Below are 25264 nucleotides of genomic sequence, written 5' to 3' on the forward strand. Positions count from 1 at the left end.
CATTATTTCGAAAGTCCGATTCCAAAGAGATCGGTTCGAGCTACGATTTACGCTCGGGTCGACGATAAAACTCGTCTGGCGATAATCGACTGCGAATCGCAGCAATTTAGCTGATCCACGTCACAATGGCTCTTAAGTGAGAGCCTCGAGAAATTAAATATTAGTTGAAAGTTGTGCAGTTATGGATTAATTTTCATTTCTTTTGATACTATCGACCGTTTCAAAAAATTTCTTTCACAATATCTTTTTATTCTTTTTATTATACTCTCTAATATTTTCATTTTATTCTGTGATATTATATTTTATAATTTAAATTAATAAACGGCTTATCTAGTACAGTTTTAAAATATCAATTATGCAAAATCAATGATATTATTCCCTATCGGTTCGAAGAAATTAGCCATTTATAATAATCGCAATAGGTGAGATCGATAACAATTGTGGTCAATGAGAAGAGTATATCGCGGTAATAAATCAGATAATCGAGTGGCTATCGATTAATGCAATTAAATAGTGTTTTGTGTTGCTCACCAAAATTGAGAAAGTAACCTTCTAAAATAGAACGTACGTTTATCTGACTTTATTTATACCGGCAAATATAGTCGAAGTTGAATCAGGCCATTTGGTTACCGTAGTCAACATTATCTTATTTATTTTTCATATCTTTGTCAATTTACTTCGATATGCAAAAAATGTTTAATATTCTTGTAATATCTAAGAATATAATATTGCAGTTATGTAAAGAAAGATACCTAAAGAAAGCTAAAAAAAGAAGAAAAGGGAGAAAGGTAACTGAACATAAAGTTATTAACCGAAAGAAGCCGATGGCACATAAAAATATCCGTCAAAGATGAACGTAGTTCTCGCTTTTTAATCCGTTCGCATTTTTGCCGGATCGGGCAGGAAACTTGATCTAGAAGTAAATTGATTGATTACTGGGCGAGGAAGCTTCTCGTAGTTGTGACATAGAACCGAGTGCCTTAGAAAATAAACGAAATGGACACTTTGTTTCAAAGCAAAGCAAGAAACTCGTTCCCTCTGGTCCGTATTGTTCCACTGGACGAAAGATCGTTTACGTGACCGAGAATCGCTAGCGCGAAATGTAATTTATAAAATGCCGTTGTCTTTGAAATTCAACTAGTGGATCAGTTTACTTCCTTGATATTTTAACAATAAAAAGATACAAATATCATAATTGTTGATACATTATTAATTTCTACAGTCTGTGTAACTCAAAATCAAAAGTTGTGAGCTAAATCGGCCAAGGTGTCGGGATACTTACGAACGACAGTGCGTAGGTACGTCATAAAATGACATGCAACTACGCATTTGTCACGTCTGAAATTCTAATTGAAATTTTTAATTTTGATATTAATTTTATTTTCAATTAAATCAATTAATCTTCCATTTTTATGTACATTAGAATGTCTGAAATTGCTGCACATTATCAACTAACTCTTGACGCTCTACCTACCGGAGATGATATCCACTTTGTGGTTTGTCGGTGGTCACTAACTGTCACTTTGCCCAAAATTATTCCTGTTGACTATTGTGGTCGTTTCTAGGACTTTCTTCCAACTATTGATTTCGACTACTGCTCTACTCGGTTTTAGCCTGATAATGAGAGACAATCGACAGAAAGATATTAATGATTATCATCATACGTATTCTTTTAGTATTTTTCACAAATTTAACAACTGAACAGAAGTAAACGACTGATAGAAGATCATTTTACATTATACTATTTACGAAAAGAAGTAGAAAGCGTAGAATACAATTTTAAGGGCTCAGGTTACCTTAAGTTGATTGAATCTCTTACAACCATTGGCAATTCTGTCTGGTAAAAGAGCGACGTTAAAGAAAAATTTGGAATACAGCCATTATTATACAAGAAATGGAATCTTAAGAAATAATTTTTTTACATAAAAGTTAGACTGGAATTTTATTAACGCAACACAAATTGTTCGCGGTTGAGTAGATGGTTAAGGAATACAACCGGATACTTTTAGCTCCTACGTAACATACGGAAGTACGTAGGACTTAAATAAAATGTTGGCTTTTGTGAAAACTCTTGAACGATGAGTTTCATTTTTCATGGAAAAATTCATTATAAAAATATCTGTAGCGAAGAAAGCTTTAAATATTTCGCAAAAACCATACGTACTTTCCTAGATTATGTAAAAAGGAAAATCGTGTTAAAATTTGAAGTGAATCGGATAAAAATTGTTGAAGAAACTTACGCCACTCTTTTTAAGAGTCATATTTTGCAAACATATGCTTTAAAGTGTGAAAAATGAAACTTTTTATTTAAAAGTGCACACAAAAATCAACATTTTTTTTAAGTCCTACGTACTTCCGTACTAAATATTACGCAAAAACTAAAAATATTTGGCTTTATTCTTCAGCTCAAACCGTAGCGCCGTAATCTATGCCACCGCGAAGAATTTATATTGCATTAATAAGATCGCAGTCTAACTATTTCGTAAAAAAAAAGGTAAAAAAAGAAAGTACAGAATTATTTCTTGAGATTCTTATTTCTTGTATAATAATGGCTGTATTCCACATTTTTCCTTGATTTTATCATCTTACAAGACAAGATTGCGGAAGATTGTAGTAAATTTAACCGATTGTAGGTGACTTAACCCCTTAAGGCCTCGTATTATAAAAAGTTCAGTCTAGAAAATTTTAATAAATTTTCATATTCCATTCGCTCTAAAACGAAACTTCGTTCGAAATATAAATTACAGGGTATTTTTGCAGCTTGAGCGATCGACCGATATTGCTTGAAATCGAATCTCGAGACAAGAAAGAAACCATATCGGTACGTTATCCGATCGGTATAATAGTTTTATTTCAAGGCAGCCGCTTAGTTTTTTGTTTATTAAATTTCGCAAACGCAAAGACAGTCAGAACTTAATCGGATATCGTTGATTAACGGGCCGCTATTTCCGCGAGATAGCAAAGATGGTTATAGGTAATCAAAAATGTTATTAAATGCAACTTTCGAATGCAATCAGAGCGGCCTCCGTTTAATCATTTTAATCCGTTTTCTGTCATTTCCATGGAATACCTTCGAATGCAATTTTAATGGCCGCACTTTGAATCACCGAATATGTTTACACTCCTTCGCGTAATTATTTCACTTTATCGATTATTACATTAACAAAGTAACTGAAAACAAACGAAGTGTTTACGATAAAATTCACATGTTTTCATGCAGTCATTGAAAATTTCCTTGCAATCACATTTTGAGTACCCGATATTAAATCAATCAACTTAACAATTTCTGCTTACGTAACGTAAAATATATTTGCTGCACAGTTGTCGTGGTACATCGTCATTTGAAAGAACACTGAGATGACTAGTCATTCGTTTATCTTTGAAATATTCATCATGTGATGTTATAATCTTTATAACGCAATGCTATAGAAAATTAAACGTGAAAACCTTCCAGGCAACGTTTCTTTTCGCTCCAATTATTTTCTGATTACGTTATATCACGTTCTTCTTTGCCACTACCGTCTTACAGCTGTTCGAACATTGTCTACCTAGCCGTTGCGAAAAGAGTAAAATAATCAGCGTAATTGGAAAATATTGTTATTCCAAAGATGCTGGCAATTTTTTATTGAAACAAGAATATACTTCTAGTTAAACAAAGAACGCACCTTCGTCCGCTATGTTACAAGCTTTTATGTACACTTAAATAACGGACAGGATGCAAAATGAAGGATAATGAAGTGCACCATACGCAAACTTTATTTGCATTCCACGGATCGTATATGAAACAGTGTACAGCATATTGCATTCCTCCCATTTGATGGCAACGCACGTTCACGCTACACCGATGTTCTAATGCATACTCGAAAGTGATAATAGCTTTCTCTCATTACTGTAAATACGACACCACTGGTGCCATTAGCATGGCGAAAATAACCGCATCGTTAAATTGTACGATCAGGTCATGAATAGCCCTTTAATCTCATGAACTGTCCAGAAATACCGTTTGTTTATAATTGCACACTATCACTATAAATTGTCTACCACTCCAAACCCGATCGGCAAGAAAGTACGGTGGTTGATATGAAGTAACGAACGTGACTTATTTTAACAATAGGCACAATTACGAATAATATAATTCGTTATTCGTAACAAACTATTCAGAATATAATTGAAGGAAATAATTAAATTAATTTGTTAAGTGATGGTTGAAAGCTGTTTTATTATACGTTTAATTATATCTATACGACGATAATTATGATCAAGATGAGACTATTTAACAATTACCTGTTCATGATCGATCTCAACTTCTTCGCACTTGGAAAATTTGAAGGCTCCGCTAAGAATATCATCATATCTCGTTTATCTCACGTATTCTTCAGAGGTATCCAAAAGCTACGTTTCTCGTTTTCTAATTGTTTCATGCTAAGTATAATATTTACATCTGCGAGAAAGACATCAGCCCTCCAAGGCTCAAGCGTATTTCCACAACGAACAAATGAAATAGGACATGCCCTGCACGAGCAACTTTGCTCGCGAACTTTTTACTTAGTACAGGATGTTTCCTCTTAGTGTCTCCTACACAGGCCCGTACACTTTTGTAAAATTTCCACCGACCGCGAATGCATTTAAATTAAGTCAACGAGAAGTTAGGCCACGCGGCGTTGTTTGGTCGTGTTGCTTGGTTTGACCGTGGTCCACTTAGGCGCACTGCTAGTGAAATATTTACCTTTCACTAAGAAATAAACGCTTATTTCGTCACACTGTTTCACCGGGTCGCGACGCTTGTCTGAAAGGTCTCGTAAAAGGAGCAAGAATATTCGTTTTTCGCATCGTGTTACTCTTTTCACCCTAATTCCGTTCAATTCTAATTTCTTCAAGCAACGGTACTTGGAATCGTGGAGCTAAAAATGGAAACAAAAAGTAATGTGCGGAATGCTCCAGTAATTACGGTGCAATTGGCAATTTAGAGATAGCCTAATAAAAGTTCCTATTAGGTTGCTATTTAATAAATTTGTTCACCTCTCTACGTTACATTTTGAAGAATATTATAGAATATTATGTGTCTTAACTGCAGCGAATAAACATAATATTCCTGCGACATATTGAGGACTGTAATTACGAACCAGGTAAAGCACTCTTTGTATCCTCTGACCACTGCTGAAATACGTTGCACGCGTTATACAAAGCACTCCGTACATGATCGATATTTATAATACTCATTATTCCTCGAGCGGATTATTCAATACATGGGGAACGAAAAATATAAATTGCAAAGTCTGGGTTGAATGGATCCAGTATGCGAGAATTATGCATCCAAATAATCTTCGAAAATCGACCAAGCTTGTTTACGAACAAGCGCAAACGTTCTCCCATGACGATGTAAATTGAAGCGATTTCCAGCTGGCATGGCAGGCCGAATTTTGGCCATGTTTAAACTTATTTTATGCGTAAATAGGAGGCGGGCGGAGGACGCATTGTTCAACGTCCAGAAAATCGTTCGGGTTCACGGCTCGTTCGGCGATACGCACACAAACGCCGTCCAACTAAACTAATTAACATGAAACAGCTACACACGCCGTTCTCTGGCCACAGCAAACAACGGGAAACGTGTGGCCGTCGAAATAAAACATCGACGAGCAGTCGAACGCGATTTGTCTCATTACCAGCTACCAGCAGGGAAATGTCAGCCTCTGTAAATGCGTTCGGATTATAAAGTAATATGTCACGAAATATGGTGCTGCGGTAGTATAGGCGAGATAAAATTACGTTTCGTCGTACTGACAGACGCTGTTATGACGATCTTGTAAATAGAGCATAGGAATTTTTATTACATATACGTATGTATTTTCGGGTAATTATGCAAAATAGGGCACGTCTTACCGATATCGATGACCTCGAAGTATGTCGTCGACATACTGTCGAAGATTCTGAGTGTAATTGCCGATGACTATGGGATGATCATAACAATTTAATCATCCATCGTATATTGGTTTAATTCTACGAAGTACATTGAATGGAGAGAAAACAGAGCAACTGGTAATATTATCAATGGAAGACATACACAGATAAATGCAATCAATTACCTGTTATGTTACTGTATCTATCTGTTAATTTAAAATAAAAGACGACCTCTTCGTAAAACGCAGTTACACCCACATTCGTTTAATTCCGCGAAACCCCATCGAGGGGGCAATAATCGATGCGGAAGTTGAGACGGATTAACCGACAAAATAGAATTTCCAAACAGAATTCCCGCAATACAACCGAGCTCCATACCAACGGGGAAAGAACTAGCGACTGTTATTTGAAATTATCGAGCGAAGTGGGCAATAAACAGAGCCGTTCCACTGTATCTTTCGGTCGCGATTCTCGTCGTGTACGTCGCACTGCGTCTCCTGGCGTTATCTTGTAAGATTAAACCACTACGAGAAATACCGATGCTTAATTTATGAAACTTGAAGGAAATTCCGGAGAACGAATTGGAAAAGTTCTACAAATCTGACGTTCAAATCTGCAAATAATAATTACTGGGAAAAGCAAAAAGTAAGGTGTTTAGAGAAGGAAAGGACATTGACGAAAATGAGCAGGCGGATGCGGAAGGGGATGAAAACAAGCAGGACTAATTTCTCGCCGGCACGGATCGTTAATCGCTGCAGAATTAAGAGAACGAGCAGGCAGCCGGAGATAAAGACGATGGTGGAAGAGGAGGAGAACGAGCAGAAGGATGAGGAAGGTAGCGTAGGTGGAGTAAGGAGAGAGACTTGAAAGTACCCCAGTTGCGTCCTGGCTCGGCTCCTCTCTTTTCTCTTCGTTCAACCCCTTCTAACTACACCAGCTCTGTCTCAGCTACCCCCTTCGAGCTGGCTTTGTGCACCAACGGCGGCCTTTGAATTTACGTCGAGGAGAAATTTATACGAAAACTTGACAATGCTCGGACTGAGTTCGCTGGCTTTCAAGTCCTCTTCTGGCCCTTCCTCCCTTCTATCCTCTTTTACACACATACACACATATGTATATATACATATCCTTACGAAGACCGTGTGTACGAGATCGTACACGACAAAGGAAAGGTTCTAAACCGAGCGAAGAAACAAGACGTTGGTCTTAGACCATGCGTCGTGTATTAAGCTTCTTAGCACTTGGTATGTGTTAGAGTGGCTACAAAAAATATATATACACCATGAAATATCGTGTAACCTGGTAAAAATTATAATTGTAGTAATTATAGCCACTCTGTACGCTACTGCTCATTTTCGAATACGTAGTTCTGACAAGTAGACATGGAACCTGACAAAGTCTGACTGCCATCAATTATACGCAAATTTAAAAAAAGATGTAAGTTATATGAAATTCTTTCTCATTCTACCTATTCTCCGGATATGGCACAAACGGACTTCCGCTCTTTCGAGGCATTGCGAGATCATTTCAATGGACGCGATACAATCAGTTCAGCTCATTTTTTCAATGAAAATCAGTTTCTTCTTCGAAGGTGCCATGCAGAAGTTCCGAAACTGGTGGGATAGTCGTAGAAAACAACGGATAGAATATAACTGATTAAATAAAAAAATAACACCATAAGATAATGCACTTTATATGCACAAAACTGATATTACTTTCTCACCAAGAGAATACTCGCAAAATTTTATCTTCATAACTCAGACGTTAAGAGGTCAAATCGATCAAATGATGAAGACGCGTGAGTTATAGTCTTCGAAGCATTGTGGAGAACATCGTTCATGATGTAGAAGGGCGATGTCATCCTCGATGTGAGAGCTTCCTGAGGTCGACGTGGTAGGATCTGAGAAACTGCGCGACTGTCCTCAATGAAAACTATCGCGCTGTCGATAGTTTGGAACAGTTTGCTCGACTCTCGAAACTTTTCCGAAGGGAAGCGTTTGATTTAGTATTTCGGGGGCGGTACGTGTTCGACGGAGCTGCTTTACCGCGGAGATATGCGCTTTCACATGGTTTCAAAGATATGAAAGTGTAATTAAAGATAAAGTTCGATGATGAATACGAGTCCAGAAGCGACAGTTATACTATCGTCCTAAAGTATACTTGCTTACCTACGACAAAACGCAATTCGATCGATTGAAATTGTATATCTGACTTAGGTATATTTTTAGCCCACCGTGTTGACCATCGGGTACGGCTAACAAGTTCGCCTTTCAACAGAAACTATCGTCATCGCGTTGTGTTTCTTGCGGAATCATACACCTTTTGTCCGTAATGTTTCCGTTTGTTAGTTGAAATAATAGATATAGCTGACGTGGACAGAGAGTTGATATGCCATCCCGCACGACTGTCATTGTTTATTCCCAGCTAAACCGATACGATAGAAAATATCATGTAACATCATAAGCTTTCCACTGAAAGTCATTCAACAGCGTCTGTTAGCTTTGGATTTTAATATCACAGGCGAAAAAGATAACGACAAATGAACAACGCGCGAATGCAGATACGAGTGCGCATCAAGTGCCAGACGAGGCATTCAGATGACTAAAGACGGAAGTACATGCAGCTGACGGATCAAAGCGAAAAGCCTTTGCCAGACGTAACAGATTCGCATGGTTCTTAGTTCCATTAACTGGCAGGCACCTTTCAGCACGGTCTGACCCTCCTTTTCTTTGTGCGAATTGCAGACACTCGAATAAGATCGCCTCTCATATCCTTGCCTAACCCTTACCCCAGTCCAGACACTTTAATCTTTGCTCTACTTTCCATAATATTACCTCTCCGAAGGACAACAGAAGGCTCTCTTCAGGAATTCGATGATATTCATGGATTTGTAACTTCAGCTGAAACGACAGAATCGCTATCTGCTTTGCAAACTACGAATCTGATTACCAGCATAAATCCCGTAACGTTGATGCCCGTTAATTCGATAAACACTTCACGCTTCGCGTTTCACGCAGTAATATATCGATTTACCTGCATTCCGTAATGCCCATTGCTTTTCTACTTGGTACATTCTTGGATTAAACGGGTCTTCTCGTCACTTTAGGGAACTTGCTTAATCAGAGATTAATATTTCGATTTCGACAAAAATAAATAGCTACTGTTTATCAACAAACTTCAAGTAAAAATCATTTCAACTAACCAGCAAGTAAATAGCTACGATTCTTTAGTTTCCAATGTATTCATCAAAACCGATTGCATTGTATATTTTCGACAAAATGTTAACGCCCTGAGAATTTCACGAAACCAGCACAAAGCAGTAATTGTACACAAGCGGTAATCCCAAAGCAGATCACGAAACGCACGCGTGTATACGTGTTTGTAACAAAACGCAGCGACGCGGCCCTGAGTCTTGAATTTTAATTATGTGTCGAGGAATTCATTTAATTAAATTCAATCCAAAGAAAGCCGCTAATTTACGACATCTCAGGGCTGTGCAATTTTCACGGGAGAAATTAAGAAACTCGTAAAAAAATCAGACGTTAGGCGAAGTTCGTTGGCCGACAAGTTTCCTCCATGCAGAAAAAGAAACAAAAAAGAAAAAAAAAAAAGAAATGAGAAGAGTCACTTTGTGCGTCGAGGTCCGTTTTTTCCACGGCAAAGTCTACGGGAGATGTCTCGCGGGTATCGCACAAGCTCAACCATAGGAACTAGTTCTAAAGAATTTTTAATTAATGAAGCCACCTTCGTAGAAACTCTATAACGACCGTAACACGCGGCCTTTAATAACCATTTACGACTCCGCCGTCGACCGTTCCTTAATTACTAGAACAGACGATGGCCAAAAAACGACGGCAAGGAGTACGTAAACGGAAGGCGACAGAACAACGGAAAATTACGGCGGCAATCGATTTTGCAATTGAGCAAGGCGCCTTAAGCAACCCTCCGACCGAATAATTATGTCGAACCACCTGGTAAAACTCAATTGTAGAGAATGCTCCATTAAAGACGCGATCTTTAATTGTCTACTTTAATGTTCGAAATAGGAAATCCACTCATTTTCATGGTAAAAGATAAACGAAGGCTACATGCAAAAGGTACGATTGGTCGCTTTCTGTTGATTTTATGTTTTTTGTGTTACTTAGTAATTAAAAGCAAATATTTCTTTCGCGAGTTTTTATGCGTTTATGGGAAATTTAAAATTGTGAAAACGCTCAAAACACATACAGGTAATATGCAAAAATATACGAAATATGTAGAGTATAATGTTTATTATGATATTTAATGGATAAAAAGATCCACGGTCTAAGACAGTACGCGTGATTAGAGACGAAAAGGATTTCTTGAAAAATTTACTTTTTTAGTCCAACGTAAAACGTGTAAACTTAATCGAGATAAAACTCGAAATTCGATTGGTGCTTTATCCTTTAGAATTCCCGAAATTTCAATTACTTTTTATCCCGTACGATCGTAATTTTTCGAGGAAGCCTGTGAAATGAATTGGCAATTTCGCCCCGAGGATAGATATCGAAATTGGTTCCGCATTGCGTAATAATTCTGATTTATCGAGGACGCGGTTGAGTCGCGAAGGAAACTACAATAAAAAAACCCGTTACGTTTCCTCTAACGACATTATCTCGTCGCTTCATTTTCAGTCGCCAGAATTAACGTGCTTCCTTAATGTAAGGAGTCTGACGAGCTTAACTGAAAAACTTTCGAACAATTACCACGGTCACGAAAGCGTCGCCCACTCCAATTTTCATTCTTTTTATTCCGGTCAAGAGCGACCAGATGCGTGCGAACGGACGATAATTATTACCGTACAATGAATTCAACGCGCTAGATGATCACAGGAACTTTCTGACAGTTACCGCGTGCGTTTAGTTTGCAGCGCACCGCTTTGGCAAACGAGGCGAAGTTACAAGTGTGAACAATTATTGTGCGGCAATTATTTTGGCTTTGCTCGATTGCTTTGAATGGGTAGAAAATGTTGACACACTTTGTGAAACGAGATAAAATCCGAACGAACGGTAAAATGGAATTCTGGGTCTCTCTGAAGAGCATGAAGTTGCGAGATATCAAGAATGGTTTCTCTAAAGTCGCTCCACATATGGGTGAGCGCACTTTTAACGTATTTCACGAATCTCTTTTTGACGATATATCCGAAAAACGTATCGAATACTTTTCTCCATTCTTGGTGCGATAGATGTTTAAGTGAATGCTTATACACGCAGTAAATTTCAGCTTCAAAATCATGATACGAATTGAAACGTGACGCCCAAACGAACGCAAACGTCGTCGGAGGAGTGGTAAGCAATCCATCAAACCACTATCTGCATTGGAAGACAATTTCTATTCTGTAACGAAACATGGGCATCCGGCGACACCGATCGGTTGAGTGGCCTTGAACAGAGGAGCAGGACTGTTCGACCGCACAGAAAACCCGGAACTCGGGGTGTACGTGATGTCACATCAATGCTGAGTATTTCGGTTCCCAAAGCGTGCACGGAGAATTCCGTTGCTAAGGAATATCTGTCGGCGAAGTTTCATCTTGTTCTCTCGTTAACGCGTGGCGATGTGCCAGTAACGAGGAAGGAGGAAGCAGGAGGACAGAAAATGGAATCTCAGAGGAGAATACACGAAGAAGAAGAAGGACGCGATGAAGTGACGAACAGAGACAACTAGGCAGTGCATGGGAACGTTGGGAAGTTCGAAAGTCGAACGACAGTTCGCAGCTTTGGCCCCGAAAGATTTTAGAATGAGCGCATTATCACAGTACTCTGACAGCATCACCTGACTATTATACACTCTGAGATATTCAGAGAGTAATCAATTCTTTGGGCTCACTTGGGATGAGATAGACAGCGACTGTTTCATTATGACAGCGTATAAGTTGTCAGTAGAACAAGGCGTTATGCGCGGACTAAGCGTAGACCATACTACGCAGCTTGAAACAACGTGTGAGAGTGTGTGTGTGTGAATGAGTGAGTGAGTGAATGAGTGAGTGAGTGAATGAGTGAGTGAGTGTGTGTGTGTGTGTGTGTGTGTGTGTGTAAATAACCTTTTGATATTATTCACGATACATTTTTAATGAAATAACATATGAGTTTTGTTATATTTAAAATTATATGTAATTGAGTATGTAAATACGTATATAAATTTTGTATAGCATAAATATCGTGTTATAACTAAGTTCGAAGTAAAATAATTACGGGAAATACAAACGGCCTTACGTTTGAAAAACATCGTAACGAATTGGAACCTTGATACAAATGCATCAATTAACGTGGACCACAAACTTCGAATCCATCGATGCGGAAGATACGGTCGGTTACGACATGTTTCAAACCGCGCATATCAAACAACGATCGCGTGTAATTAAACGCTTATTTACGAGAAGTTTCGACAGAACCGCGTGTAACATTAATAACATTTAACCAGCACGAAATTCCTTGTTAACGTACCGTAACGCCACGCAGCCCAATAGTTTATACGAACATTACGCCAATGCATCGTAGATCTATTCTAATTAAAACTGAAATTCGAATACGAATTCCAAATAGTATCGATCAATTAAAAGGAAAATTAAATTTCGCACGAACGAACGCGTTAGGTGGTCGTGTGTTTCGCCTAAATGAATCCAATTTTCCCATTAGCCGGTAATCCCTGTAAAACCCCAATTTACGTTTAGCTTTATCAAATGTTTTCCCAAGATCACGGGTTACAAATAAGAGTACTGTAATTTTAAGTTTAAATTACGCTTACTAAAAGGTACTTATCTCGAAACGATATTTCATATATAGTATGTTCATTATACAACTACCTAATATCCATCATACGTAACGTTTCCACGAATCTGGCTTCTTATTTCGATCGACGATGATCGCGCTTTAGCAATTTTCAACGGTCTTCTCGTCCGCATCCGCAATCCGCCTCGTTGTCGCTGGATATAACGTTTTTATACTGCGGAAGCGAGGAAGTTGAAAGAAGCTGGCACTTCAAGCATCGGCGAAACTTTTATCTGGCTGACGTACAACTCTGTGTCTCTCTTTGGTCGTGTGTAGACGGCAGCGGCGAGTTTCCTGTATTTATGGCGCACAATAATGCGGATGCACCGGGATGCGAAGTTTCTAGTGGATATCGCATGTGTATATAGAAGAAACCCGAGAATTGCGGAACGAGAAGAATCCAAATGAAACTGGGATTTCCCTTGCTTTCCATGGTGCACAATGCTGCCCTAAACTGCCAGAGTTACGGACGGAATTACCTATATGGTGAAAGGACCGACAATTAGCGCATGGAACTCGATGATCCGTTAGCCTTCTCAATGAGATAGGATTACGCAGCAGCTCGGTTAAAACACTGTCTCATAAATACGGAAGAACTGAAATTTCTCCCGAGAAAGAACTATTGTATTAGCTCAGTCCATATAAAACGTCGTTTTTACCTGTTTAATGATGTGTAGACAAAAAAATATCGACAAAAATTTCATATTGAGACGTTGTGTCTCATTGAACCTTAAATTTGAGATGGATCAAATATCTTAATCTTAAGGTATTTAATTATATACGTTTTATACATTACACTTTTTATGAATAACGTTAATTATCCTTACCATGTAAAGTATAGACGTAAGCTACGTTTCAATAACATCAATCGAAGCTTAAAATCATCATATAAGTTCAACATCGGCCCGAAGTCGTTGCGAACTTGTTATTATATGGGGAGAAAGAATCTTCTGCTTCGTGTCAGCCCAATAAAAGTTTCATCGGAGCTCAGGGTGTTAGTAGATGGTAGAAGGATTTGAAGACACGCGTGGAAAACCGGTCTCAGTCTTACTCTACTTTATAGGAGTTAGGATAAGTGTGAAGAGAAGTTCCACGGTGTCTGCAATGCGAGTCGGTAGCTCTGGAGGATATCTCCTCGGTTACGTGTCGGTGTAGCTCTGGTTGTTATCTTTTTATACGAACAGGTTATGGTTGCCATTCATTCAGCTGCGAATTAGCCAACGATGACCTGTTACGATATTTTCGAAAAGATAATTAAATGCTCGTTAATGACTGGTTTCAATGGACACAAATTTGTTTAACTGTATTACAGTTTCACATTTCACAATAAAATTAAAAGAATACAGCAATTTAGGTAAATCGGCTTGGAATTAAATATGGAAATGTAGTTACAATTGTTCGTTTGATCGCCAATTAATAACATAATTAATTCAGTTAATATCATTATCCTTTTCTACAGTTAGGTCAGTTTTATTCCCTCTTCATATTTAACTATGCATTATTTGTACACTGTCGTCCATGAATATTTGGACCGTTCCATATTATTACAAATGTGTATATAAATTAGCTGTATCTGAAATATAACTCCTTTATTTGTTTTTTGCCTCTGATGGCATACAAGGCAATCATATTATTGACGAAACAAATATCTTAAACGCATAAATAACATTTTCTAACATACATGATCTCTCGATCAAAACAACCTTGAAACCCGGAGGGCCACAAATGTCCGATCGAATTAACGTGAAAGTTTAAAGTCTATTTTAAGTTCGAAATTCTATGTGTGAATTATTTTAGTTTTTCTTATTTCCATTGAGTTTTTGCCCCAAAAACATTCAGAAATTATTTCTGGCTTGCAGACGACGTGCCTAACAGAACTGCCAGACGTGGCACCGTGCAACGGCACAGTGCGACTGCCACCGCCGTGCGAGGATTCCCCAAGTAGCGGCAGCAGCAAAGACCGCAGGGAAGAGAGTCCTCGCAGAAGATGCCGAGTATTGGCGCCCATCTTGCTCCTAGTGATGGCTCTGCTTCTCGGAGGGCTTTGTCTACCATTGCTTCTACAATCCGCGCCTGTCACGCATCAGCAGAGGCTGGACGTGATCAGGAGGATCCTCACTGAAGTGCCTCTGATCGACGGGTAAGTTCGTGCATTCACGGAAGAATCGCGTCACAGAAAGCTAACGGAGGTATCGATCGAAATTCGAGTGAAATCAGCCTTCCAGTTTTTGCAAGCATCTACGAGTACCATTTATTCTATGACATAAACGAATTACTAATTCACAGGTTCTAATGCTTTCCAATTACTAATTGAATATCTATTACATTTTACTTTCTCTTTTTCGTCCAGGCCTTCTTGCACGATTGAATTAAAATCATTAACGAAATTTTACAAGTTACGAACTACCGATAACGAGCTAGGCAAAAAACTAAAATTGTACAGGTAAATTGTACAAATTACAAATCAACTTATTATTCTGTAGGGTATAAAGTTGTAAAATTATAAAAAAGGAGTTCATAAGTAGTAGAGTGTCGATTCACGAATATTGTTAGTTGGTAAATTATCGTATAAAAGGGCCCTGGATAGTACATAAGGATAATCTACGTAAAAAGATGTAGCAATATAGTTTACCTATCTAGCAATATAGTTAGCGAGCGATTTGTATTAAATAATTCTTCACGAAGCGTTTTCCACGGCTTTATTCCCCAGGCACAACGATTTGCCCTGGAACGTCAGAAAGTTCGTACACAATCAACTCGGCGAGGTCAATCTGAGCAGCGATCTCGGCAGAGTTGATCCTTGGGCTAGATCAGACTGGAGTCACACAGACATTCCTAGATTACGTGCTGGTCTCGTCGGTGCACAGGTGAGCGTGAAATAACACAGATCCCAACCCGGTCCCTGGTAGCTTTTTCAGTCATCTCTAATTACAATTTCAACTTTGCCAACGTGACGAGATATCCGCGTTTAATTACTTCAATCCAACTTAACGTTATTGTTTTGCGTTTTAAACAAACTTTACGAGCACCTTGTCGACCCTCGATCGTGCGGTTTCTGTTTGAACAACTGTCTTCGACCTACCGTCTAAAGAGACTTTCCGTACAAATATTATTGTAGCTCGGTGAACGACACTCGACTCCTCTGTTTTAAAATGAACACGTGAAATGAAACTTTAGAGAATTATTGTAGACGTTCTGTAATAAAGAGAAAATTGATAATATATAAAATAGAAACTAATATGTAAACCAATAACTATAATAAATAGTAAAGCGTAGGATTATAAAACATACAAATTATTGTGGAAAATTTGAACGATATTATCATCGCAACTTGGCTCACGCAGTTGGAAATTCCTAGTCATTTCGAATTTCACTTCGGGGACAATTTTGGCGGGAATGATTACTTACCGTTTAATGGCACCGAAACCTGCTAACTTTCGATTGAAACTATTCGACTGGCTTCAGGAGGAACGTATCGGTAAATCCCAAGCAAGTTTATGCCTAAACCCTTCGGGAGTAATCCAAGAGCGCTCAATTAAATTCGGAGAGAACCTGTCGAACTGGAGGAAATAGAAATTGGTTGTGCAACGTTTGCTTACAGACAGTGCATGAAATCACGGAATGTTAATTACGAGTCGAATACATTACTACAGCAGTGTCGATCGAAAAATTCCGATAATGGTTTCGTGTTTAATTAAATACCCGAATACGATTAATTGGTAAATGTGTGTTCAATCTAGTAGTGTATTTTAATTGGGATCGAACATCGAAGATTATTTAATTTCCAAATGATTTAATAAAAATATTTGGAATTAAATTTTGCAAGAGACGGAACAACGTGTTCGTTAGTCATTAGAATCTTTTTCATTGTTGGTATATATAACGCACATACGTGAATATATCAATGCAAGGAATAAAGCGTAATTGGTAATTTTGTTGTTTGTGCTTAATTGCACGAGGTGCAGTAATTTAACGTTTAATTAATAATACAAATTGTTGATTGGTATATGTATGTCATCAATATCGGTAGATCGATAATAAGTGCAAATTAATTAGGGCGTTTGTAATTGCATTTGGCAAAATTTTTAAGTAAATGATAGCTACGAACATTTCGTTCTATGCGTTATTTGCATACGCATATTTGTATACGGAACAGAGCTATAACGATTGAAAATAGACGAACTTTTATGCGTTTCTATATTCTCATGAATATAATTAAAGAAATGGAAATGGTCATTATGTAGTTTCATCACAAATTATAATAAATATTATTATATTAAAATATATTTATACAAATATATATTAAAATATATTTATACAAATATATATTAAAATATATTTGGACATTTCGTATATATTTGTATTTGTTGAGGTTGACTGATAGAGGAACGAGTGGATGAATTTGTAATAAAAAATATATTGAAATAAGTAAAGGCATAAGTATAAATATAAGTTCAGGTATAGTGTATACTGATCCACATCCTCACTCTTACAGTGTTACAATACAATACAATAAAAGAAGCTATGATAGGGAGCACGCTCATATATTTATAGCAGAGGACATTATTAAAAAGTTAACCTTGTAGCTCTAGCTGAAGGCTACAGGAAGCAGCAATAGAAATCTACTTATAACTCTTTTGTCTCTAAACCTTGTAGTCCGAAACAAAATTTATATTCAAGGGCACAATAATATAGACCTCTCCTTATTTTGAATTTTTTCACTAAATTCTATTCTCTTTGTAACAGCGGTCTCCAGATCACGGATATACGAAAGTAAAGATATAGAGCTTTCCTTGAAGTAATTACTTCAACAGTATTACATGCATTGTGTACATTTTTGCACTTTCTAATTCCCCGTAGATGCATAAAAGACCGCAGTCTAATTATAAGCAACAAAATAATCTGCGATTATTTTATCAACAATTCTGTAATAAAATTACATCCTGTCAAAACCAACCAAGCGAATGCTTTCGACCGATGGTGTACACCATTAATCCTACTTTTTCCCCGATAAATCAGTAATAAGTCCAGATCTTTCAGCAACTGGCCACACCTCCAGCCCGTATCGCGTATCTCGATAAATTACGACCATTGAAACGGGTCAACAAGTGAGCACTAACTCTTATCTGACCTAGAGATCCTGTTTGTATCGTCGCGTCGGTTCTTACCATCTTCGCAAGATATTGGCAATGGACAGATATGGATAGGTAGGCCGTGAACAAGGGGCAGATAAACGAGGAGTTGGGGAGTAAGAGAAAGAGGCAATGAAAAAAGAGCAATGATCGGCCACGAAGGCTACTACCATCTACGTGCGTCTTCCTTTGCGACCCAACCGGAACGGCGATCGACGTTAGTGCAACTCGAAACGAGTATTTTTACCCGACCACTAGAAAATGGATTCCTTTGATCTCGCGTAACGAGACAGCTTTTAATCTGATTCGAGAGATAGCCAGTAGGTATCTTCCTTGGGATCTTCAATTACTCAATAGAGCAGGATATAGAGCCGCACAATCTTTCGACGATCCTAAAAGTCTGTCATGGAAGTACCTCTCTTTTGACTTGACGTTTCCAGTTACCCTTCGTGCGTTGTCCAGCCGCAAAAGCCCGACTATAATTTCCACTTTGCCAACAGATTGGAAAGACTATATATCTTCGACAGGGTATCGGTTTCGCGTTCACTGTTATCAGTTATAACCTTTGTTCTCGCGAACCGGCGTGACACACTGGAAATTCGAAATTAAGGGACTTTCTATCGCGTCGAATTGGAGACAGGCTTGTAATTAATCCTTTGATCTCGAAATCTGATAGAGGGTGGGAGTTAAGGAGGAAAGAAATTGTCGCTTTTGTGCTGCTGAAAAGATGGCAAATGTGTTTCTTTCGACCATGGACAGCTTGTTTATCGGATGCATGTTGGCCGGAAAGATTGTTTGTCGATTGTCTCCATGAATCGATTACCAAAACAAGCGCAGAAGGATAAATATTATAGGATAAAACGGTCGTAATTTAAAATGGTAATAGCAAAGCTGCTCTCATTCGTAATTCGCAGATGGTACAATGATAGTTTTCGAAAGACCGAATGTACAATACCGTACAAGAAGAACCTGCAAGAATTCCGAGCGCGTCCGACAAAGGAAAGCGCCACATTTCCATATAATTGACTTCTCCCCTAATTATGAAGTCTGTCAACGTACATTATCGAACCAGTATATCTTGCACAAACTCGTTCAGAAGACCAATTCAATCTCATGAATTGAATGCAGACACTCGATGGATTCACCATTGTAATCACTCCTTTTTTTTCCTTTCCTTCCATTCTTCTTTCCGTGCTTGCTCCAGACCATAGAGCTCGTTCTATTTGTGTGTGATTCTATAGAAATTTCAGTCGAATCGACGTTACTTCAAAGATGTTGCCAAGTTAATTTGCTATTATTAAATATCATACTAGACGATACAATCTCGTGATACGAAGATACTTGTGTAAAAATTAGTGTAAAAATTACGGGATCCGTAATTAAAAATATCCTGTCAAAAAGATTGACAATTCACATGTTCGAGTTCTCTCGTCTTCCTGAAAAACACAAACGGGGGAAATCAATGAAAAAATCATTAAACCAATGCCAGAATCACTAGAGGTTGCCTATAAGTCTTTCCAGAAACTTCATAAAAAGCCAGAGTCAGAGCGAAAGTGATCCTGATCCAAAATTAATAGTCTAATTACGGAATAGATTCATGGTGACAGGGTCGCGCGAAGTCTTCGTATACCGCAAAATTTGTGACCATCCACCCCTTTCCATTTTCCCCTGGCTATTTCTCTGCTTCCATCCAGGCCCCTAGGAGGATATTAATGGTCCTCTGGGCGCGTTCCATGACAGAAGCAAGCCAATTTCGATCTGGATCAATGACGACACCATAATCAGCAAAGCCCTCCGCAGACCCATTCACTTAGCCCAGACCTGCTGCGGGCAATCGGTGCACTAATACGGTGCTACCAATGCCTGAACGTCCATTTCCCTCTCTCTTCCTCCATCTTGTTCTCTCTGGCCCGTTTTCTCTCTCTCTCTCTATATATATATATATATTTATCACTGTCCTTCTCAGTGCCACAGCTTTCATGTCCATCTCTATTGCTCCAATTTCGTGGCAACATGTACATACTCGTATACTTAGTCACATATCGTCATCTCTCTTTCCCTCTCCGGCGCTCCCGCTGGACCAGCTGAACTGTACTTGCGTTTGAGATTAGGTCATAGATTAGATGACGCTGTGTCGTGTCAAGTGAGTCTCCTCCTTAGGGAAGCTACGTCGCGAGCAGAGGAAATTTTGTTAAGAAAAACCGATATTGTGAAGTTAAGAAATTTCTTGACAAAAGGTATTTCAAGAAATCGAGAAACGACCGAATATGATTCTTTGTACGCAAGACGAACAAAGAAATACTTGATTGTATCCTATCGTTTCTTTAATTATTTGTCTATTAATTATTTTTTAAATATGGAAAGTTCGATTACAAAAACTGAAGTAGAGGGCATTCGAAGATTTTCAAATCACTTTTATCTTTCTTCTTAGTAGCATGCTGTACTTTCTTTCATAATAGCGCCACATTACCATTAAAGAGACCAATCAGATGATTAATCTACTGCAAATGTATTACAGAATCGGTAAATCTCTCAATGAAACTCAGAGTATAATCAACAGAAAAAGTATCAAAACTTTAACGACCTACCATTCGTACCTACGATATTCCTTCGTTTCTATGATGTTTTTTTCCATTGCAGAAAGCATCTCATAATTGGTACGATATAACGAACAGGTTTGAAATCAACAGAAACTTGACGTAAATCGAAGTTAACGATCGAGCAATTTTCATTCTTCTCGTCTGGGTGGGAAGGCTCAGCCGATCATTCTTGTCGCAAAATGTTTGCCTGGCCCCGATAGCAAAGCATTCCAAGCGATTAGTCATAATGGTCCGGCTCGCATAATGGTCCAAAGCCAAGAGGCCACGTACTCATTACGTATTCGGGCTGGGCTGTGGTGCATTCGAAACTTCGACAAGTTTGCACCGGGTACTATTTGGACTTGGCGGAGCAGGAAGAAGGCTTGCTAACGACTCTGCCAGTGTCAATGGGCCGGTAAGCTTCAAGAGAAACTTTGCCCTTCGATTATTGACACGATAATTACGCGGGCTTAGTTACCTCGCGCGGATCACCTACTACTCACCGTCTTAATAGTTCAATTTCGCATTTCTATTGGCTGAATTCCGAAGAATGTGATGTTTTATGGTTATAACTACTGCGGTTATAACCTACGGAAGAGTCTATTAAAGCAGAGTCCAGTAGTATGATTTTAACAACTCTTCATAGACGTTATATCTTTTTTAACGTATATCTGATTTTAAAAGTTCTATTCTTTTGTTCGCTCATTGGAGATATGCGTTATGATGATCCTGTTTCTTACGAACTCATTACGACTTATGTCAAGCGGTTTTATATAGCTTCTGTAAATTTTAAATATTTGATATGTTCTGTTCCTGATTCTCAGGACTGATGACGAATTCAGAATGTACCTATCACAACGATTAATAAGAGCCGCATCTAAATTCCAGCATCGTACGACTGGCGTCTCACGTAATTGCCAAGCTCTAATCAATAGTTTCTAATCACCAAATTCATACGTAAACTGGTTTGTGTTGGACTCAAAGGATTGCCCTCTAACGATCCAACCACACAGATTACTAATGAGTAATGTTCCATAGTTCGGTAACGTCGATACATCACGATTGAAGATAACGAAATCGACACAAAGTTATCGCAAAATTGCGCGAATGAAATATCCAAAAGTTCTCTATGATATATACGATATATCCATTATAGTTTCGTGAATCAGCGTACGTGTTAAAACATTTATTCAAACTTTTACGTAGAAATTCGTCTTGTTAATTTAACCTATACGTTACGAACGAAATCAACGAATCCGATTCGTGAAGGGAACTAATTTCGCTTGAAACGCGTATCCATTCGAGGTTCGTTAATTCGACATTGAAAGTCACAAATAGAAAAAGCTGAAATTTCATTGTACGAGTGACGAGAAAACCAGGTGAAAGAGATGGCACGTGTCGATACGTCAATCACTATGAAAATCATTGGAATCCACCCTGCATAACACACATCCTCTTTTTGCCTCTTGTTCACCTACGAACAGAAGCACCACCATCATGCGGGCTTTCTGTGCTTACACGCCACTGCGACTGACGCAACGCGAACAAAATTCTGCTCGAACGTTTAAATTATTCAATTATATATATTCCGCGCGACGATAAACTACCGAAAATGTCACTTACGAGCATCGGGTCAAATTATTGCCCGTCACTGTTAATTACCACACGTTGAAATTAATTCTTCCACTTATCCTATAGGCACTGACTGAACGAACGTGGAGAATATTCGCGTGAAAAATAAAACAAATCAATGGATCAGTCAAAACGAACCGACCAAGTGTTAAACAAATTTTAAACATTTACAATTTTTAGGAACGCAGATTTTATATAGATATAAGATTTTTTCGACTGGCAGCATAAGGGTTGAAACTTGTTCTTAAAAAATTATACCGCACTACCTATACGAGAAAGTTGATTTCGACGTTTCTTCCTCTATCTTCGACATAAAACAGCACCTTCCTTCGACAAAAGGAATTTCCCTCGCGTACATCGCCGTTACTCGAAAATAATCAACGAACAAAGAACGATCGATGAACGCAGCTTATGCATACGAGCTTCTCCAACTTCTCCATCACCCTGTACAATGAAATTCCAATGTTTTCATCTATATCAAACTCGAAGGAAGAAGAATTTTCTCCATCTGTTGGAATCGAATCAAAAAACTCTGAATGAAATTTCCGTGAAAAGTGGAGCGTGGTTGATTGTCCTCGTTAACGATTAATCGTTAAACAACGAATCAGAGTTTTATGAGGGGCTGATAAAATAAAAGGGGCAAAGGGATGGTTGCGTTTGTCGATATGTCAATCACTTCGCCGGAGTTACGGAGATGCGGCTCACAAAACGTTACTTCCGCACATGCACCTCTCTTCGTCATTTATGGCGGTGGCTGGGAAGGGTGAGACGGATTGGTTGTTATTACGAGAGGGTATAATCGTGATGCAGCAGATGCAGGACTGGTTTACGGGCATCCATTTATAGTAGGTGCATGGCACTCTGGCTGGCGTACCGCTATCATAATTAGGTCATACCAGCCAGTCCTGATGCACGCAGCCATTTTCAAAGAGTAAACGCACTCCTCTGCTACTTAACGAGAGGATTTCATTGGGTTCTTTATTTGAACGAAACCGACGAACCCCCGGTGTTGGTTACAAGCAAACGAATCGCGTACAGAGGAGTGGAAAATTCTTTCATGCGGCATGTTTCTAGGCAAACGTACTGTGAATTCGACCGAACGTAATTAAAACAGTGGAAAAGGAGCACTGATTATAGTTGGTAGCTATGATTCGATAGAAACGACTGTTTGAAACTACGTACCTGTAACGTGTATCTAAATATGTGTTATGGATGACCAGAATTAAAATGACGAAGCGAAGCGAAGAGAATTAAAGTGATAGGATGAAAATAAATAGGTATATATATAGTAACCAGTTTTATCGGGCCAAACTTGTTTGGGATATTCTATGGATATAAATAAGAAAAAATGTTATATAAACATAGTTATATAAACATAGATCGTTCGAAGCTTCATTAAAAAGTTATGACAAAAATATAAAATATGAAAAGGACAATATTTAGACCCGCAATGTCGCCTAATTTCAAACCACTAAAATTTTATGAGTGTATTTTCGAATCGATTTCGTGCAATGTATTATCGAGACAATGCTTCAATCCTTTGAAGTAAAATTTTATCGAACCGTTTTGGACCATTTTTCTCGTGTAAGAAATGGCTCGACAAAATTCAACGGGTGCTAATAACGAGAGGTGTGTTTTATTGCATGCTGTTCATGAGAAGTATTGATTGCATAGGCTGTTCGCCAAAAGCTTAATTTCCGGTTCTGCAATAAGGATGACTTGCTCTGATTGACTTTTAAATTATGAAAACGTAATAAAAGAAAAGAAATAAGCCCCGACACTTTTTACTCATCACTACCTTTACAATATCAAGAAGAAGAGAAAAGATGTAGTACAATATATTATGTACAGTAGCTTACAAAATTATTTACAATCGTGGTGTTGTGCTTGACTTTTAAATTATCTTCGATTTCAGGCATTTCAATTTCTATTCTTCACGAAATGCGTCAGTTTTGGACAATTTTAAGAATCAGACGATTCGCTGTTAATGTTAAGTTAATATTTTCATTATTAAACATAGTTTTCATTTAATACTTTGCAAGTTTAAGTTCGCCTGCGTATTCTTATAATGTCAAACTAAACACCGTAGCAATCAAATCACGCCAACTTCAGATCCTAAAGTTATATAAAACCTGAAATTGTGTAAAAATAGTAATACACCGTATAAAACTTCACTGGAAAACGCACAGATCTAAGAATGTCATGGGAATATCGTTTCTGTTTGTGAAGAAAAAAGGAAATATTAAGACCACTGTGATCTGTATTCTTTTTTAGAACTGCGGAATTTTGACGCGAAGAATAGAATACGCGTTCGTAGCATAACAAATATTCCATGCATATATGCACAGGCACGCACACAAGCGCACGCATGTGGGAACAGTAACAGTAGAGATTTATTAAAATCACGAAGGCGACTCACGTGAAAAATTTGAGACACATCTTTCGTTCACGGATGTTTTCACGGAAATTCGTGAAACTTCTCCCTGGAAGTTCGCAGATGGATCATTCGTAATTCAAAGATGCATCCATCTTGCATATACCTATGTATGCGTGAGATGCTCGCATTTGCAAACTTCTCGGCAGTTGCGTTAGTTCATTTCAAGTGTTTGTTTTCTTCAACGTTAGTTCGGCATTCGCAAACATCCTTCGAGATGCAAACTCGTAAAAAGAGGGCTCACTGGCTGCAGGCTAGTTTCTTTTTTCCCACCCTGGCTGCGTCTACCGTTTATTCCGATCTATTCGCGTATGACCCATCGTTCCCCTTTGTTCGTCTAGTGTTACGAAACATCCTTTTCCATCGAGATATTGCACTTCGGTAAACAACCCCAGCCATCCAATCTTTTAATTTACTTTCTTTTTTGTTTTTCAAGCTTCAACTCGATATCGCAAATTGCTATTGACGCGTTGGATATCTCTAACAGACTTCGAAGGCATTTCCTTTTTATCTTTTCACATGGATCCTGTATCTGAGATCAGTTTTAATCATAATGTGAATTTTATCAAAGTATAAGAATCAGTAGAAAAGCAGTAGATAACTAGAAAGAGTACTTAATATCTTCTTATACAATTAGCAGATTATAGGTTTAAATTATCTAATTTTAAAAATCATTTCAGTAATAGGTAAACCTGACGAAAATTATCTGTTCATGGCATTGAATCTGTAGCTTTTCAATTTATAAAAAAACAAATTATGCAATAATAGAAATATAATTCACAAGTCCAATATACCACTTAT

General features: G+C 38.1%; 1 protein-coding gene across 2 annotated transcripts in view; it reads left to right on the plus strand.

The window, feature by feature from the left end:
* The window catches only part of LOC138187003 (dipeptidase 1), a 144112-nt gene that overhangs the window by 84325 nt on the left and 34523 nt on the right, over window positions 1-25264 (plus strand). For both annotated transcript variants that reach the window (XM_069127415.1, XM_069127416.1), the window contains exons 4-5: window positions 14546-14826; window positions 15397-15553. In XM_069127415.1, the coding sequence (XP_068983516.1) occupies window positions 14546-14826; window positions 15397-15553 (438 nt within the window). The remainder of the gene's footprint in view (window positions 1-14545; window positions 14827-15396; window positions 15554-25264) is intronic.

The sequence above is a fragment of the Bombus flavifrons genome, chromosome 14 (genome assembly GCF_040668555.2).
Source record: "Bombus flavifrons isolate JBK064 chromosome 14, iyBomFlav1_principal, whole genome shotgun sequence".
Lineage (NCBI taxonomy): Eukaryota > Metazoa > Arthropoda > Insecta > Hymenoptera > Apidae > Bombus > Bombus flavifrons.